We start from the raw sequence: 19232 nt of genomic DNA, 5'->3' as shown, positions 1-19232 counted from the left end.
TTATTATGGTGCTAAAAGGAGTCTGCCTTTCTTATACTTTAGCTAAATCTAAATTTGGGACCATTCTTCCAGGAACATGTGGACATTAAATGTGCATCGAAATATCAAATTATTTATTCTGGGCAGTGTCAATGGAAACAAGAATATCTTTAAAAACGTGTCTTTGAGGTTCTGATTATCTTGGCTCAAATATTTGTTTAAAACTGGAAAAAGTCATGGAAATTGTGGTGTATGTTTTGTTTTTATGTTTTTGAAAAATTGGGGTTTCCCAAAAGGGTATGTATGTTTGTGTCTGTTATAAAGGTGTTTCCTACTTTCAGTCAGAACAGGACATCCTATTTTGTAACCGACCCTACCCACCTACTTTCATAAACTGAAATCTATGTGCTCCTTTGATTTATGCCTGTCCGTTCTTCTATAGTTACTTTCAAAGGGCAGCATTTAGCTGCAATACTGTCTTTCACTTTCTAACAGCTCTTTAAGTGCAATGTTACATTAACGTTGCATTTTTGGGAAAAGCAAAAATTGATCCAGGCATATACATATTTATAATAGTGTGGAACCCCTAAAATTTGTAACCAAGTATGCCTGATTTTATTAAAGCTCCCTAAGACTGGACAGGATGATCTATCATGGGTGATCCGGCAAACCTGGAATGGATTTAATGCTGGATTAAAAGCCTTTGCAAGCAAAGGGTTTTTGAGAAACCTATTCCGGTTTTACTGGTTCACCCATGATAATGGTCCATCCTCTCCAGTCTTGTAGAGCTTTTTTCCCTGGGCAGTATTTTGCATTGGAATCTTGGTAAGCTATGTACGTGGTCTGATAATTAAGTCAGTTCCCTCCTGCTAGTCCATATTTAAACCATTTTTTTTCTAATATACATATTTTAGACTAAAAATGCATCACATGGTCTTGTATTTTCAATGGGGGGGGGGGACGACAATGTTTTATAGGCTGTAGTTCTTGTGAGCTTGGCCGTTGTAACATTCATAAGCTACTTAGCCATAATAAGAAATATCATATCTGTGATGATTGTGCCACTTTGATGTCACTGGTTGTGTATGATATGAACTGTATATTCACAAAAATGTCTGCCTGCGTGTAAGAACAAGCTATGTGTGCATTTGAAAACCATAAGAAATGTATCGTAGTGTATTCTGGTTAAGAACTTGGAACGATGAGCAGGCTTATTGTAGAGGAAACTGGCAAATTGTGGTGGAGTTGAATACTTTTCTATGCTGACGCACAGCTTCAAAAGGCCTATATTAAGTTTAATGCATCTCTTATCACTTCATGTGGTGTATTGTGCTGTTAATTGGTCTTTTTCACCAAGTGGTCCATTTTTCTTCCCAAATAATTCAAGCTTTCTGAAGAGTGATCCATTGCCTCTTCACCTGGTCAGTGTGATATCGATAAGACCTCTATGTCCTGATGTGCTGAGATGCTAATTAAATTGTGTGCGTGCGTGTGTGTTGGTATTTCTGCTGAATCTACAAATTATCCAGGACCTGAATTTATTAGTATGAGAGTTTTATTTTTTGATGGTTCCATGCGGCTTAAAAAAAAAAAACTGGATGATTTCTACCTCTTGAAAGAATGAGACTTTAAAGAACACCTGTCATTCATGAAATGCTTTTAAATGTACAGAATTCAAAATGCAGGGACTGTGATCTAATTAGGCCTGCACATACCTTTCATAAACCATCATTTTATGGCATTCTGACAGCCCTGGATATCACAACCCGTGTGAGAACACCAGTCCTTGACATTGAAGGAAGAGTTCAAACACAAGGTCTTGTCAGTAAGGCGGCAATCGTTGCAGGCAAGAGGTGCATGTGTGGGGGTGTTAACACTAGAGGTGTTGGAAAATTAGAAGAGTACCTGCATTTATTTCTTAAGAGATTTAGGGTAACAGATTTTTGCACTAAAAACTAACGTTTGGTTTTAGTCTAAACCAGTGCGTGGCTGGTTGCTTACTATATTTTCTGGCTCCATGATCCTTGCTGCTGTTTTGTATTGGGCTTTGCAGTCTTCTAAGTGATGATGAATCTGGGCAATTTTCTATTGCTATGGTAAAAGCTTTAGGAAACATGACAAAACTGGCAATTGTGCCCTGCTACTGTATGCTAGGCAGACATCTCTTGTTTGGAAGGGGAGATTGCAGGAATCAAAGTTTAGGCTGGGGGTGTTGTATCCACACAAAGCTCTGTAGTCCTGATTGGATGATTTTTTTTTTTTTTTTTTTTTTTTTCTATTTTCCCTAATAGGCATTTCAAAGTTCTTCAATAATGGTTGTTGTCTGAGGAAGGATGCGGTGTCTGCTTGTCTCATGAAAGTTAAACAAATTCTTCATTGGTTTGAGCACCAAGACACCCTGAGTTTTTATGCAAGTTCTCTACTTTTTGTTTATGATGGCTCCTACCCCCAAACCAATACAAATTTAGTTGATGGAAAAATTCTGGAAAAGAAGGTTTTTTCTAAAGACTTGTTTACTGATGTTGAGGTGCCAGAATACAATAACAACATCAATGTTTTGAGCTCTGTAAGCAGTGGAAATGGAGAATCTCATGAAGAAAAGAAACTGTCTAGAATCTATGTGGTTCACAAAAAGACCTGTCCCAAAAGGTCACATAGCCTGGCCTTCCTGGAAGGGGAGACTGTGGAGCAAGAAAGAGCATGGAAAAGTCACAACAGTTCTTCCCCAGAACATCTAAATGGAAACCTCCTGTCTAAACTGGAAAATGTCTTCTCTCACGTTTCCACAGAGTGCAAAGAGAACTCGCAGGTTGACGTAAGGATGATTGATTTTGCCCATGTGTTTCCGAGTAATGAAAAAGATGCTGGCTATATCTACGGATTAAAAAATTTAATTGCAGTTTTGCAAAGTATTGTAAATGAGTAACTCGTATGTCATTGTGATTGGGAGCCAATGACTGGATAAATGAACAATGTACCTTCAAGAATATTTGCACTTGTAAATTGTGGTAATTTTATTCCCTCCCGTTTTATTGTGATTCTGCATTGCAGTCTTTTTTTCATTGTGGTGGAAGGGATTCAATCTTTTTATACTACTACTCAGGAATATTGAAGTGATATGTAGATCGAGGAATTCCTAATATGCGGTGGACAAAGGCATTGGGTTTACTTTTGTAATAGAAACTAGTTGACTGGACATTCCATAAACTGTACTCAAAGCAGGATAAATCACCTAGGACCAGACCAAGTGACCATTTTTGCTTTTTGTGTTGTCATTGTTGATTTGTGGTGTGTGTAGATTGCCCTTTATAAGCTCCCTTCTTCACTGAACCAAACAATAACATGTCAATGTATCAAACTTCATCTCAAAAAGTAATTGGGAGCATTAAAAAACAAAACTATTCTCAATACCCCCCCGTTTAACTAGACTTCTAACATATTTTTCATGCCACCTAGTTGGAGAATAGAGTCCTAATGATGTTTGAAGTCAGGTAACCTTGTGATTGGCTGCTCTACCCCATCACACTTTGCTCGTCGTCACTTGGCCTGGCATTTCTATCATTTGTCTTGATCACTGCACCGTGTTGCCTTTCAACCATTGATTAGATTTAGACCTGCTCTAGAAAATGACTGTTGAGAGAACAAAGGTTTCCATATTGATTGGCAGTAGTTGGGGGAACGTGGGACAGTTTTTGAGATGTGATAAATGAGTCTGATTAGTGTGTGGACAGTTGCTGACTAGCTGAATGACTTTAGAAGTTAATGTGTGCATACCATGCAAAGTTTGACGATCCTATGCATTTGATTCTGTGGCTTTTCTTTAATCTGGATTTTAGAATTATGTTCACTTTCCTTCTCCCACACTTTAATTTAAATAGTTTAATTGAGCTCCTGTTTAGGCATATGGTTGAGGGCTTGAAAACATTGTACCATAAGTGACCATAAATTCTTGATAAGATTCTTGATGATGACTGCTTATGTATGACTCTGGTCTCTGTCCATGACCGTGGTAACACTACATTCTACCCTCTCTGAATAATCTCCACTTCCATAGTGATAATTGCCCTTCAAGCTGATAATCATACCATAATTAAATGTAAGCAGATTTGTTGTTTTTAAACGCTTTGCACAAAATTGTTTATTTATTATGTCTCATCAGAACTATTTTTTTCTGTGATGTACAATTGAGATAGATCATTAAAAGAACTGGAATGTCAAACATAATCTTTGTGAATTTGTATTATAAGATGCATATACTGGTTGCAAGCACTTGCTGAGCAGGTGACTTTTGTGATCAAATGTTCAAGTGACTGTTTTGTCAAGAGGAATATATTTTTATGTATTGACCTGTGTGCTAATGGACCATTGTATTTGAAACGTCTTGGTTTATTTTGGCTTTAGGTTACTTAAAAGACAGACTCTATGTGACTGAGATCTCCAGGTTTCCTATAGAACTGATGAATGCAGTCAATGGTTTCTGGTGTCCCTGAGTTACATGTATTATGTATCTAAATTTTTGAAATTATTCAAGGGTATAATTTACCCAAAAAGGGTATAACCAGCCTTAATCTGGCAATACAATGACATGGCTCCCCCAAAGTAACATGACTGCTTCAATTTCTTTGTGCTTTTGACATGTGACATGGTTTAATGTGTAACTAAGACTACTTAATTTTGTATTATTGGTATAGGTGTATTAGTAGAATATTTCCCGAGTTATCTCTGAATACTAGATAACATAGCTTGAGGTACGTTCTACAATAAAAACATAAACCTTTATCATAGGTAAGATTAAATGGGAGTAGATTAATATAAGGAACAAATAATTAGGAGCATACCTGCGGATGAACAATAAGGGACCGATATTTAAGGCATTGAGGATGTACTTCAGAAATATTTCTGAAGTACATCCTCAATACCTTACATTTGGGTCTGAAGACCATAGGATTTAATAATCACAGGATCGCGTAGGTCTTCCCAATGGAGGTCTTCCCTTCCTCGTCCTATTTTCTGCTCAAAACCCATTTTTTTCAAACTTGCCTACCCATCTTCTTCTGTCTTTTGAAACCATCACTACTTCCCACCACTACATATCTCCCATCCTATTGTCTGTGAAATTCCCCCACCTACTAGATTGTAAGCTCTTCGGGGCAGGGTCCTCTCCTCCTATATCACTGTCTGTATTAGTCTGTCATTTACAATCCCTATTTAATGTACAGTGCTGCGTTATATGTTGGCGCTATATAAATCCTGTTTAATAATAATAATGTGTACATGTACTTGCAAAAATCCAATCCCTGTGTAAAATGACACGTGCAGAGTATAACCGAGGCAAAAAAAGAATAGCTTTGATCATTCATATATAGGTTTTTTTTTTTTTTTTTTTTTTTTTTAAATGGTACAGATGGCTCCACTTGAACCTTACAAGTACATTTTTGCAATAAAAACGTTTTGCTATTTAACCCCTTTGTTATGCTTTGGCTAACAGTAGTAAGCATTATTTAATTCCTTCCCACTTTTTACACTATGGCCAAAGAAATTGCTTCTTATGAAGAACCATCCCTTAGTGATCATTCACACCTTTAGTAAAGCATTGTGTCCTCATGCTATATTGTTTGCTGTCAGTTTGTGTGTGTGTGTGTGTGTGTGTGTGTATGTATATGTACATACCTAAAAAAAAATAAATATCTACCAAACTCATTTCTTCTAATTCTAGCCTGGTCAATGTCTGCCAGCAATTCAAAAACCTGCCAGCAAAAAAATTCTAAAACCTTCACCAAGCAGAGGAGACATTGCTCAGGTTAACGTTGACTGAGATGAGACCTACTTATCGGTTATATATATTTCTGTAATGGTGCCGTGTTCAATGTTCAAAGAGCAGTCCTGACCTGATTCCATTGGTAGAATGCTACTGAAAGGTGACCGCAGAGATTGGATATGAAAGAAATTCTCTCGGAGAAATAGATATTAATAAAACCTAACAAGTGTTTATTGTACACCCTTAGACAAATGGCTGAAGTACAATTATATGGCTGACAAAATACTTTTTACTGTTTCTTTATTCTGCAAGACATTTTGTTTATTATAAGGACCCTTATCACAAGTGATCCTACCTGTGGGAGAAACCTCTGTGCGTCTTCACACAAAGTCCAGACTATTCATGTCACTTGAAAGATTAAACATCACTTATGTGCAGCTAGCGTGGGCTGTGAGCATCAGTGGTGGCTTTTGCTCAGGCAGCATTGGACCTTTCTTGCCTTTTAGTGTTATTGCTTTTGACTATTAAAACTGGACTTAGATCCGTACTGCATATTTTTACCTGGACTTTTATCATCTGAACTCTATACAAGACATGTACAGTACAAATGATTTGAATACTTTGATTATTTGGTAACTTGCTCAGCAGTAGGTGTAGTGAGCATGCCTACCTTTTTGTCTGACAGCTGCTCAGTCTGAGTTTTAAGTTCAAGCTGACATTACAGAAGAGTTTCTGCTCTGACCACATTGATAAATTGCCTTTAGTTACTTGGGCTTACTGCATGCTTCCATTCTCCTGGGAGTAATGTTTGGAATGCTATTGACAACTCAATACAACCAATGTATACTGGTCTGTGATCAGGCTAAATGTCAGAGGCGATTCTGTTTATGGTCTAGACTCTAGGCCAATGCAAGACAGAAGGCACTTCACAGAAATGACCTACAGTAGTAGGCAACTAAGTTTTTGACTCTCAATTTTACTTTGACATCTAGGATGACATATCTTAGGATATACAACAATATACATTTGTTCAGTAAACTCTTACTCCAGTTTACCCTAACCTTCTTCTAGTTTGTGAGGCACATCAAAAAGTCAATTGTGGGAAGTCCATGTGTATAAACTTTTGGGTTTATATTTGTTCAGCCTTCTTAAGGTTGGCTATAGGGATGGGAATTAGAACAGTTGTGTATTTGTTGAGAGGCTGTCTCCAAGGCTCACAAGATCACACAAGATGGCAATATGCGCAGCCATAATTTTGAAAGATATTCTATTAAAGAGGCATTGACTGGAAGCTGTACCTGGTAGAAAACAAGGCAGGCAAAAGCAAATGATAGGCTGTCAGAATTGTATCTGTTCTCCTTGCAGATTCCCTAATAGCTTACATTGTCCTATTCTTAACTGTGTCTCTATGAAAGCAGCCATCTTGGTGGATGCAGGACTTTCCTGGTGTTAGAGCCTTAACGCAAGGAGAACGGTGAGCAGGGAGAACGATCTCCCTTTACAGATCTACAGCCCTTGGCACATTCACATAGCAGGATGTGAACTGCTATTTTTCAGCAACAATTTCAGACAAATGGTACATATTTCAGAGTACTGCCCAAGCACTTTCAAATTTTCGACTAAGCTGCTAATAAAGTGTCTTAGTAGTAAGTTAATAAGGTATGTTACCAAGAATAGTATGAAAGCAAGGCACCTGAATATCTGTCATAATCAGAAACCCATAATTCATAGTTCATCGGGTTTTTTTTTATTCTTTTGGTCAGCCATTATCTTGGTGTTGTGGACACTCCCTAAAAGCAACGTGCATATGCTAATTATTTACTCTAGGTTAGTTTACCTTAATGCAGGGGTGTCAAACTCAAATACACAGAGGGCCAAAATTAAAAACCTGGACAAAGTCTCGGGCCAACCTTAAAATTTATTGAAAAAAATTGAGGAAATTTTTCCTTCTCATTAGATATAAACCCTTTTTATATGGAAACTGAGGTTTTGCTTACGTTCAATCTAGAACAAGCTTATGATAGAGAAAGCAGCATATTATTATTATTATTTTTTTTAAACTTTATTTAGGAAAAAAATCTAATGCCTCCCTTGTCTTCTTCTTCTCTATTTGTAGCCCTCTGAGTTAAATTTCAATGGCAACCTTTTTGCACAGGCTAACAATAACAATTTTTCTTTTATGAAAATCCAACAATTCGAGTACATGCCTTGGAGTAGCAAGGTAAAGTACAGCTGAGGGGAAGTGCTGGAAATGCCAGCCGCTACCAATGCGGAGCTAAATCCTATAAGAGGCCCGCCGCTGAAACTCCCTCTTCATTGAAATAGTGCTGCTCCTAAAATTCTGGGCATTACTTGCATCTATAGAACAGTCCAATGTGGGGCCTTGCATAGGCAGAGACCCTGCTGGTCTGTAAATGCGAGTGATGGAATTGTAGTAGCGGCACTTTTTCAATGCAGCGGCCGGCCAGCTGCAGTTCATATTTAGGATTCTGTTGGGGAACAGAGTTTGACACCCCTGCCTTAATGTATTTATAGGTTTTTTTTTTCCCCATTTGGAGTGCATTTTCATTTCCAACTCAACTCAATAATTTCAAGAGGGTATCCTGTTCTGATAAAAACATAATTAGCATGTTTAATAATAATGTCTGTTTTTTGTAAAGGTCGTTGGTCATTTAACCATGTCTATCTCATCCTAATATGGGTGGACATATTAATCTGCTGGAGCTTTTTTTTTTCCTTTGTCTTCAAGAATCACCAGACCAGATTGTAAGGACCTTGCCCTTTGCTTGGGGTAATTTACACAATATTGGTTGACCATTTTAGTGTATTAAATTTTAATTGCCCTATATAAAAAAAACTGTGACTAATGTTTTTTCTAATAATGCATGTGATAAAACTTTACTGAACTAAAAATCTTTCTGACCATAAAAGAGTACATACTGCATTAACTAGGCTTTTAGTGAAATGGTAATTATTTTTTAAACCCTAATCATTTAAAGTTATTTACAACATTTCAGTTGGATTTAAATCCATTTACTGGACCAGTTTATATCCCGCTATTCCTTTGTGGGTAGGTGGGCTTGCATTTGCATCAGGCACACTCTATAATAATGCAGAATTCATATGGATTACTGCAAGTATTAACAAAGCAACCTCAAACCATAAAATCTCCATCCCCATGCTTCAAAGTTTGTAAGAAGTCCTTGTAGTAGAATGCTGTCTTTGGTTTTTATTAAATAGGTCTACTGTGGACAAAACTCTCTGGTCTTAGTGTCTCATTTTATGGGGACATTTTGGTCTTTGTTCTTTTTAGACCCCAAATTGGCTCATCTGAAGTTTTATGCACTCCTGGATTATGCCCCTTACAGTGAAATGATTTAATTATTTTTTAAAGTTGTTTGCTTAACTGGTAGGCACCTACAAACTTTTATCAGAGATCCCTAATATTATCTTGGCAAAAAGACACCACAAGGATTCATAGTAAAGCAAACACTAGACCCTCTGTATGAGATTTAAATAGGACCAGTTCCACCAGTATACTCCTTAAGGAGGTTCTTATTATTGACATCTGATTTGGAACACCCAATACTAATTTCTAGCTGTTTGGTAAGGTGGAAAAATTTAAATGTGTTATTGCTTTGTACAGGCCAACCAGTGGTTATCGTGACAAACTGAAATCTCCCTATGGGATCCTTCCTATCCAAAACCAGGAAAGGTGTAGGCTGGAGTTGCACTTGCATACCAAGTGTGAAAAAACAAATCTAGTTTATTAAATAAGTCTGGGAAAAGTTATGTAGTACCTTTTAACATCAATTCACATTGCAAATTGCGAAAATGAGATTGACAGATTACTTGAAATTGTTACTTCCCTTTGCAGACTATTTCCATAATTGAATTGGCCTTTATTCTTACAGTTTTAAATTGTTCCTGAACACAGTTGACTAGGGCCTTTTATTTTTCAGCTATACAAGGTTTTCATAATATATGTTTTTATCTGAATAATGGAATTTTGTGCACACAGACACTTTATACCTCGGGGATATGTACTGCAAGTTGTATGATAAGTTTAGATGTTGGACAGAAATCTTAAGCTGTTTATAAAACTACAGTACTAAAATCTGTTGTACTTGATGGATGAATGTATGTCAAGTGAATTAACCATTTTGATGTAATAATATGAATTAACGGTGATATTTAAATTTTACTTAATCTCTGCCACTACATGTACAGTAAATATATACCTAACTGTGTACCTAGTGACTCTTTTATTTTTCTGAAGTTGAAAACATGTAACTTTTGTAATGTGATAATTATCCTAATATAATACCTGTATATTTGGCATATCCAAATTGCTAATAAAATGAGTTATATGACAAATTATGCTGTATGCATCTGATGTCTGCTCAGTGGAAATTGAACAAATGATTGACACCTAACACAATCATCTTCTTACTTTTGGAATATTGGTAGAGGTCATCCAACTTCCAGATTTGTCCCAAATTCTCATGTTTTATAGGGTTAGTTTTGGAATAGTTTTAAATTCCACCAGTAACTCTCTACATGTGTATAAGAGCAGTGATTTCCCAGCCCCTTTTAGATGAGCGCACCACCTAACACTTTTTAGTAACCACCTAGCTAGTTTTAGATAGTTACTAAATTTGGGTCATAATACAAAGACAATGTAAAAGTGGGACATATGTGGGTGGGCATGACAAATTTGAAACAAAGTAGGGGGTGGTAGTTACTGGATTATTATGGCAAGAACTGAGAACACCTAATTTATCACATGTTGTCCCACCAACGTTTTGACCAACTGGTGGGAGCTAATGCTCAGTTTCCCTTTTAATAAATTGCCTAAGAGGCCACACGGTGGCTCAGAGGTTAGTGTTCTGGCCTTTGCAGTGCTGGGCCCCAGGTTCGAATCTTGGCCAGGGAGCTATTTGCATGGAGTTTGCAGGTTCTACCGGTGTCTGCGTGGGTTTCCTCCCACATTCCAAAAACATGCAGTAAGGTTAATTGGCTTTCCCCCCCAAAAAATATTGACCTTAGACTGTATTAGACATATGACAATGGTAGGGACACATTAGATTGTGAGCCCCTTTTAGGGGCAGCTAGTGACATGACTATGGGCTTTGTACAGTGCTGCTTAATATTATGATAGCGCTATATAAATAGTGTGTGTAATACCTGTTTTGTTTTATAAATAGCATTTACTACAATACAAATCTTTTCTTTGGTTCTGTCCCCAGAAACCACTCCACTGCAACATAAATTGCTGGTCCTGTTTTTGGTTTAATGATGTGTGGTGTCTTCCAAGCCACTTCCTGTAAGTCAAGGTCATCATAATAGCCCATCATGCAACAGTGCAAAGAACAATATTATGTACTGCCATTTTAGGTAAGCACCACTCTGGAGAACCGAGGTCCACTGGAGCAGAAAGAAATGGCCTCTCCTTGTTAATTGATCACAGTTACGTGTGTGTATTTTTAGAGGTGTATGTTGTGGTAGAATCAAATGCCAAATTCTGAGGGTATTTGACATCATATATCTTTTTCACCTAAAGATAGGGATTAAAAGGCCTGGATAAGGCTGTAAATAATGCAGCTTTTTATTTGGGATCCAGGACAGGAGTGACCTGGAAGGAATAGGTAGGCCAGGAAGGCGCCTGCCTTTGAATCTGGGGAAGTTGCAGCCTAATGCCAGTTGTGGCTAAGGTAGAAAGGCTGCGTGAAGCCTGTGAGCTGCGAGGAGGTCTCCCACAGTTTATGTTTGGTAGACCAGCAACTCTAGAGAAAGGGTCAGAGAGCCAGGAGGCTAAAATTTGTGTTTTGTTGTCCTGCTGTATTGACATTGACCCCCTGTGGGCAGTAAAGGGTAGGTAAGCTTTTAGTGAGCAGGTTACCCTGTCTCTTGCCCTTATAAAATAAAAACTCAATCATAATCAGAAGGATTCTGTCCTGATTCTGAGCAGACTGCACAGCGAATACTTTAGTAGAACAGAGATGAAACCCTAAAAGAAGCGTATTCTAGCCAGTGTTTAGTTTTATCAAGAAGCAATGCGTCCCCCTAATTACAATTAAAAGGTTCCAGTGATAGAACAAGGTATTGTTAGAGCTGTACACCTGTTATGCGTCAAGAACCATCTCAAGCAAGGTAGGCCATATGTAAGCATGAGGTCAACAGTGTCAGACTAATGTTACTTTCAGGAAAGAGATAAATGTAGACACATGAAATATACCATTTTAATTCTATTTTAATATTACTTAACTGTATTTCTAAGGGATTCTGGTAAAAAACAAAGGCATTGTCATATTTACTGTTAGTTGCCTGGCTGTCATGTTGGTCTTGTTCCAGGCCAATTAGTCAAAGCATTGACAGCTAGAAATGGTTTCCCTAATCTTGTACCGTCATCTGCCTACCATGATACCTTTAGTCATGTTTCATTATTTTGACTGCATTGCAAAAAGATCATGAGCAAGGCTTTGCATATTGTCAGAAACATGCATAGACTTTTCACTTGCCAGAAATGTATTCTGTTCAGTTCAGCCAAAGTATTTTATAACTGTATTTAGATGTTGGTCTATACTTATACATAATATATTTTAAATGTTTATTGAGTTTAGTTATAGGAGCATGTTTCTACATTGAAGAAAAATGACTGCTACCAATTGAGTCATCAAGTAGCCTTAATCCTTATGACGCTTATGAAAACTTCACTGCATAATGTCCTTGAGGACTAAAGCAGGGAGCCATTGGCCTAAACAAATTAATGCCGCTTGCCAGGTCCACTACATACAGATTTCCCAGGGAAGCTAGCATTAAGTGAATACGGAACGTTATTTCATTACCCGAGTGTTGAAACATAATTTACGTAGCTGGAGACTGATAATATATATGCAGATAAATCTCTATGGAAAGAAACATGCTGATTACTTTTACTATTTACTGCCTAATACATTTATATTTTGCATTGTGTAGGTACACAGAAGTCTTTATCAGCTGGAGATACAGTATTGTGTAGAATTGCAAATGCTGTGTATCTAATTACTGGATGTGTCTGTCTTGTCAGGATGAGTTCCCTATGATCATAGTAAAGAATAGGATTCTGTACTTTTGTGAATAATATACTTAAGTTTTTATATAGATGTTTTTAACTACAGGCTGCTATCTCGACAACCACAATGAACAATTCTTGCCAGTCAGCTAAAGTGGAACTAAAGTCATAATTTCCACTCTGTATTAGACTTGGCCCATAATTACTTATTTAAAGGCGAAGTAAACCCAAAACTAACTCAAAATAAAAAAAAAATCACACTTGCTTTCAATCCCACAGATCAGTCTGTCTGCCTGGAGCAGCCAAGACCCTCCTGGTTTGTGTGACGTAGGTATCCCATGAGGCTCTGTGCTTCCATTCATGATCCCCTAGGAAATTGAGAATTAACCACCCTAGCATTCTAATTCTCTCAGTATTTGCATGCAAAAAGCGTTACATTTTTTTGCATGGAAATTTATTTTACTTTGTAGGCTATAATTAGACTTAACTCACCGAAATATGTCCAATATTAAATAAATTTAATATAGCTATTTTGTTTTGAATCCAATACAAAATTATTTGAATTCCCCACCGATCCTCCTGCTCGCACCAACGTCTCCGGGAAACCCCAGAGATCGCCTCTGCATTTGCCGGCTGGAGATTGGAGGAGGAGGATGACGCCGACGGAGTAAGGTAAGTGGTTTTTTTTTAAGTTTTAAGTGACCCCAAGTGTGACTCGGGATTACCTCTTTTTGCATGGTAAATTCACCCCGAGTCACACTTGAGATTACCGCTAAGGGGGGGTTTAAAAAAAGGGTGTTGCACTTAAAAGAAACACTAACAAACTAAATATTTTCTTTAAATAAAAGGGTTGTCTACCCTTTTATGTGAAGTAAAAATTCTGAGTTTAGGTACGCTTTAAAAAATAAGTACTTGAAAAGGTTCAGCTGGATTTTGTGAATCCTACATTATCTGAATGTGTTCTGCAATCCTAGGATGTGAATAGAATGTTTCTTTGATATATGGAGAGCAAAAGATAAGGTTCTGATTGCTAAGCAAACAAACCAAGAATGATTTTCCATTACAGGAGAATTGCGAAATGCTTTTCTTTCTGACACATGCAGCTCTCCTTCTGAACAGAATATGATCTAACCACACAAAATAACTGATGTCAGGATTGTTGTACAGTGAAATGAGGGGATTTTTAAAATCGGAATCTAAAGAGTGTTCCTCTTCTGCTAAAAAGGCCTGTACAGGATTTAGATTAATCAATATAGAAAATTTAATGTAGTGTTTCTCAACAAGGGTTCCTCCAGAGGTTGCTAGCGGGTTCTTTAAACAATGAGCAATTTGTGTCATTTGACAACAATGATCTTTTTGGCTGTAAGGGTGACATTCTTCCCAATTGCCTGCAATGTAAGAAGCATTCTTTCTTCTGCCCCCAAACTAATCTTCTGTGAGCTGTGGATATAGTATTTATAGCAGGGATTTCCTGAAGACCTGAAAGTTGTGTTATGGGTTCCCTGATTTTAAAAAGGTTGCGGTGCTCTTATACGATTTCTAATCATATTACAGAAAACAACAAATGGTTACCATTGCTGATATGTATCTAAAAACCCTAGTTCCCTTGCTCCAATGGTGATTCTATACATTTGATAATTTCTGAATTACGAATTCAAAAATATTTGCAAAAGTGGCCCATCTTTACTTGTTACTTTGTAGCAGTTTCCAGTGTGGATCTAGTTTCCAGCTATTTATTTTTAATTCAATTAAAGACAAAATCCTTTACAATATTTCACCATTACAATGTTTGATGATTTTCAGAAAAGTCTTCTGCAAATGTTAGCTGCAATCATTCACTACAGTTTACGGCATACCTAGGAGAATTTACGCTGCAGTGAATGTATCACTGAGTCATGATCAAACTAGCTGTACTACTTGAGATAATTCCAAAGAGTCTGCAACCGCAGTGCAGATTGCAAGGCTGCCATGGATCCCAGCTGGAGGTGACTGAAAACATCAACTGCAATTGCTAAAAAGCTCTATGGAGTGCCAAACACTCTCTGCAGGTCTGTATGTTACTAAAGTCATACAATACGAAGAGCTGTATCAACACTATGTCTTTTCATCAGCCAGACCAAAAACTGCTGTAAAAAAGAATTATGAATCATTCAAGTGTAATTAATAGGTCATTTGTCTTATAAAGTAGGAATGTGGAAAAATTTGCAGGAATGTGTAAGATTTATTTTATATTCGTTCAAGGTATTGTTTAAAGTGAATCTTAAAAAAAAAAAAAAAAAAAAAAAAAAAAGGAACTGTGAACAGGCAGGATCACCCGATCTTGCACCTGTGCAGTGGGCAATAGAAGATTGGAGTGTCCAGGACTCATTTGAGAAAACCACTGGAGGGATTTATGGATCTGCAAAAGTAAAGGTGAGCAAGTTTTTTTTTTTTTTTTTTTTTTACTTCCAATTTAAATGCAAGTCTATCAGCCTTGCATTGTAAAGAATGACACTAAGAGCCAACTTACAGCTTAGAGCATTGGTCAGCTGAGAATAGCTATAGCGAGGAGTGATGTAAGTTTTACTACTATTTCCTCATCTCCTGGAAAAACAAATGAGCAGTTGTACCCTTGTAATTGGCAGGGGAACCACTACAAGGCTATAAAAAATCCTTTTGCTAAGAGTACAGTAAGTAAATGATTATCATTTGGATATCATGTAATATCCATGCCTGCCCATTTATTTCCCATTTCCAATACACAGCGTTCTCTGCTTTCAGTGAACTGTATTGAAGTATGGTAATGTCGTTGAGTGATGGGAATATTCAGATCTGCCCACGAGTACAGCTAAATCCATTAATGGTCAGATTTCTAGAGTTAAAGCCCAAGGCTACGTACACACATGCAATAATTATCGTTGGAAAAGAGCGACTAAGGACCTATGGTCCGATAATTGTTAAAAAAAAATTAACAACGACTGGCCAATGACGTTGATGAATGAGGAATGTCGCAGGAAACGAACGGCCATCCCTGTGGATCGGATTGGCTAACAATCGTTCGCTATCTATTGTGTATACGGTTGGTAAGTGATCGTGGATTGTTTTGTGGTACACTTTCTCCTGTACATGTCTCTTCCTGGATCGTTCAAATGATCGTGTCCAGTGTGTGTACATTATTGGTTGATTATATTTGAACGATCGTATCGTTTCAGCATGTACAGAATTGTGCACAATACGATCGTTCAAAATATTTGTTGATTGGTCATTAACTGTTCGTTTTCTAACTACAAATATTGTACGTGTGTACATAGCCTTAGTACATAGTCAAGCTGTGTAGTGTACATAGTCAAGCTTCGTTTCTCCAGTTGTTCAGTTTTTAGGCAACTTGCATGCTGATGCTCCTCTAGTATATTAATGGGAACATTAGGTTATATCAATCAAAGATTTCCTGTTTAATAGGGTTTTTCTGTAATGGAGCTAATGTAGCAGTTGTAGGTACCCATATACAAACCCCTAGCCTGATTTTCCTATAGTAGTCTTGTATTTATGGATATTATTAGTAGCTTAGCACAAAACTACATATTTGCTTATGAGATGTACAGTAGTTAAATAATATGACATTGTCTTGTATTTGATATAAGTAGTAGTAATATACATATATATAGTAAATATACAAATAGTGATAATTTATTCCAAGACAAGAGAAATAACAACCTAGCATTTGCCTATATGACAAATGCCCAAATTACCAAATATACATTGCATTCCTTGACAACCTTCAAACAATTTTTTAGGTCCCAAGGTCCCTCAATATTTGGAGCTTTAAAATATTGCATGTCTATAGGTTTCTTTATTTTATACAGTGCTTCTGTTTGGGATGGGTGGTTGGATAAAAAGGCTTGTTGTGGGCATGGGTCAAAAACGAATTCCTTTCATTAATTTCTTTTAAACAAAAAAAAGTGTTTCTTTAAGTAAAAACTAGACTATGTCTGTATGATGTTTTTATATCCTAACTACAGTTCATGCAATGAAAGCAGGCTCACGATAAATTATCAAATTACACCAGTTATTAACGCATAAAGCTGTAAAATGAATAGCTATAATTGTACTTATCACATCATTGACCTTATAATGGGTGACTTCATCCCCTCTCCTCCATGAGAACATTGCATAAAGCGTTGTATCTGGATGCCACTTGGGGGCCGACACTGCAATATGAAACACAAGCTGACCTAATCATTTCTCACCCAAAGTTCATTGCTCTGTAATGACTGCATCTGCTAATGAAGATTCTATGTGAACAATGATATACAACAGTACAATAAGTCCAATTATTGGTAAACATTGTTTTGGACAGAATAGAGAGGGGTTAGAACCTATTTATTGCCGTCTTTGTCTTTGTTACGATATTTATTTTTCCTGCCTTGGTAATAAAGGAACAGAAAGCTAAAAGGGATATTTCCCCAGTGGGAACACGGCAATAGTCCTATAAAGTGTATGTAAATTCTGGCATTGAATATCTTTTTTTTTTTTTAGCATGGTAAATAAATGTTTGAAAGAATTTACTTTTCAAAGGTGCAAATAAAGTGTTACTTATGTAAGACATTTAGAGATTTCTTGTGTCCTGTGCTCACTTTCTGTGTTATCTTACAGCAGAACTAAACCTTACAATAAAAAATATGAGCAGGAAGGTTTATTACTGCAGGTTATGTCTCTTCTGCAATTACATAGACATTTGCATTGTTTAACTAAACTCACCTCTTCTTGCTCTTTCTCTACATCTTCACCGGCTCCTCTTCCAGGTTTGGATCCTTGGCCATCTTGATTGGCCTTTCCGTTCCCAGTTGTTAGCTATACAGGGATCATACACTGTACATTCCGTACATACGGAGAAGCTTGTATATAAGCAGGTAAGTTTGTTTTATTGCAGAATAGACATAGCTTGTCCTTTTGCAATAAAGGACTTGCCTGCTCACTATTTTTGGTGATTTTATGATTTGGTTCTGCTTTAAGGAGTGTAAAGACCCTGCCAGTTCCTGGGCTATAAAACAATTTGGAGACTGGATTGGGATATAATAATTTCCTGAAGGACAATAAAAAGTATAAATATATAGTACCAAGTACCAATAAACATTACATTTTTTAGAAAATCTGTTTCTTTCTGTGGCCTATATGAATTTTGGAGTGTATTTGAAAACAACCTGATCAAAGCTTCCATCCATTTAGTCTCTTTGCATCCATTGGTACCCCACAGTACCAAAGATATTTTTTACAAACATCTCTTAAGAGAAACAAAAAATTCAGATTGGAACCCATACATTTCAGAAAACAGCCCTATATAAACCAGCTAATGTAATGATTCCTAACAAATTTGACAACGTGTCTTGGAAGTTCTTGTCCACATAATGTGCAAAGGGCCAAGACTGGATTTGGTATTTCAAGTACTATATATGTAGAATTGTATATAAACACTACATCCAGGAATCTTTTCTATGGGTACAGTCTCTTTTCATGACGTCTTTGATATCCCATAGACAACCGACAGTAATATTACTAATAGCAAGGTATAATTTCACATGCTCACGGGATGTAACAAGAGGAAAAAGAGAATATGGTAATGGCTGTATTTTATGTATATGTTAGTGTCAATTAGCTGGAAATGAAAGAACATTTTTGGCTGAAAAAGAAATCAAACTTTATGGTATAGCCATCTCAGTTCTTTTAGAAGATAATTATGTTTTATTTATATTCATAAAGGACTAAAGATTCAGTATATCACTTAGAAGAGGAAATTGCAAATTGATGACTGCTGAGGCTGATAATGGTTTAGAATAAGAGCTGCTGACTAATGGTGTTCCGAGGTCTTATGGAAGGAGGCGAAGAATCAAGAGCCTTTTCAAGTGTTTGACAGGCACCACTTGACTGAGGTAGCATGTCTATATTACTATGCCCTCATCAAAAAAGTAGGCTAAAAGGATCAATGTTTCCAATAAAATCTCCCCTATAATGACTATAATATATGAACACTCCTAAGTGTGGTGTATATATATAGTTTATATTTTTATATGGTGCCCATTGCAGCACATTTTCAGGTGAGGGATGTCTGTAGTCAGAATGGGTTCTTTGTTTTGGACAGTAGAGTTAAGAAGGGTCATCACCCCTCTTAGGTTAACATTGCTGTTTGTGTCCTAGCTAGGGAGATTTGTAATTTGAATGAATAGTGATAATAAATTAAAAAATCAAGATGAAAAATTATAATAAATCAAAAATTTTGGTTGCCACAGAAGGTAAGGAGACATGTTCCAATGGAGACCCCTGCTCCCATGCCAATTCTCCAAGAGAGACTTTTGTTAGGAACCTCTCACTTCCAATTGTATCTCTGGGACAAGTAAAATCTCCTAAATGGGACACAAAATATAAAGCGCCAGTCAGGCATTTTGTATATATGGTAATCTCTCTTTC

General features: G+C 36.9%; 1 protein-coding gene across 2 annotated transcripts in view; it reads left to right on the top strand.

The window, feature by feature from the left end:
• Nucleotides 1-2982, top strand: part of IPMK (inositol polyphosphate multikinase) — a 19162-nt gene extending 16180 nt beyond the window's left edge. For both annotated transcript variants that reach the window (XM_072424962.1, XM_072424963.1), the window contains exon 6: nt 2271-2982. In XM_072424962.1, the coding sequence (XP_072281063.1) occupies nt 2271-2905 (635 nt within the window). In that variant the 3' untranslated portion in view covers nt 2906-2982. The remainder of the gene's footprint in view (nt 1-2270) is intronic.
• Nucleotides 2983-19232: the final 16250 nt, after the last annotated feature.

Source organism: Pyxicephalus adspersus, chromosome 10 (genome assembly GCF_032062135.1).
Source record: "Pyxicephalus adspersus chromosome 10, UCB_Pads_2.0, whole genome shotgun sequence".
Taxonomy (NCBI): domain Eukaryota; kingdom Metazoa; phylum Chordata; class Amphibia; order Anura; family Pyxicephalidae; genus Pyxicephalus; species Pyxicephalus adspersus.
Note: the sequence above shows the minus strand (reverse complement) of the source record. Positions and strands in the feature narration are given on the sequence as shown.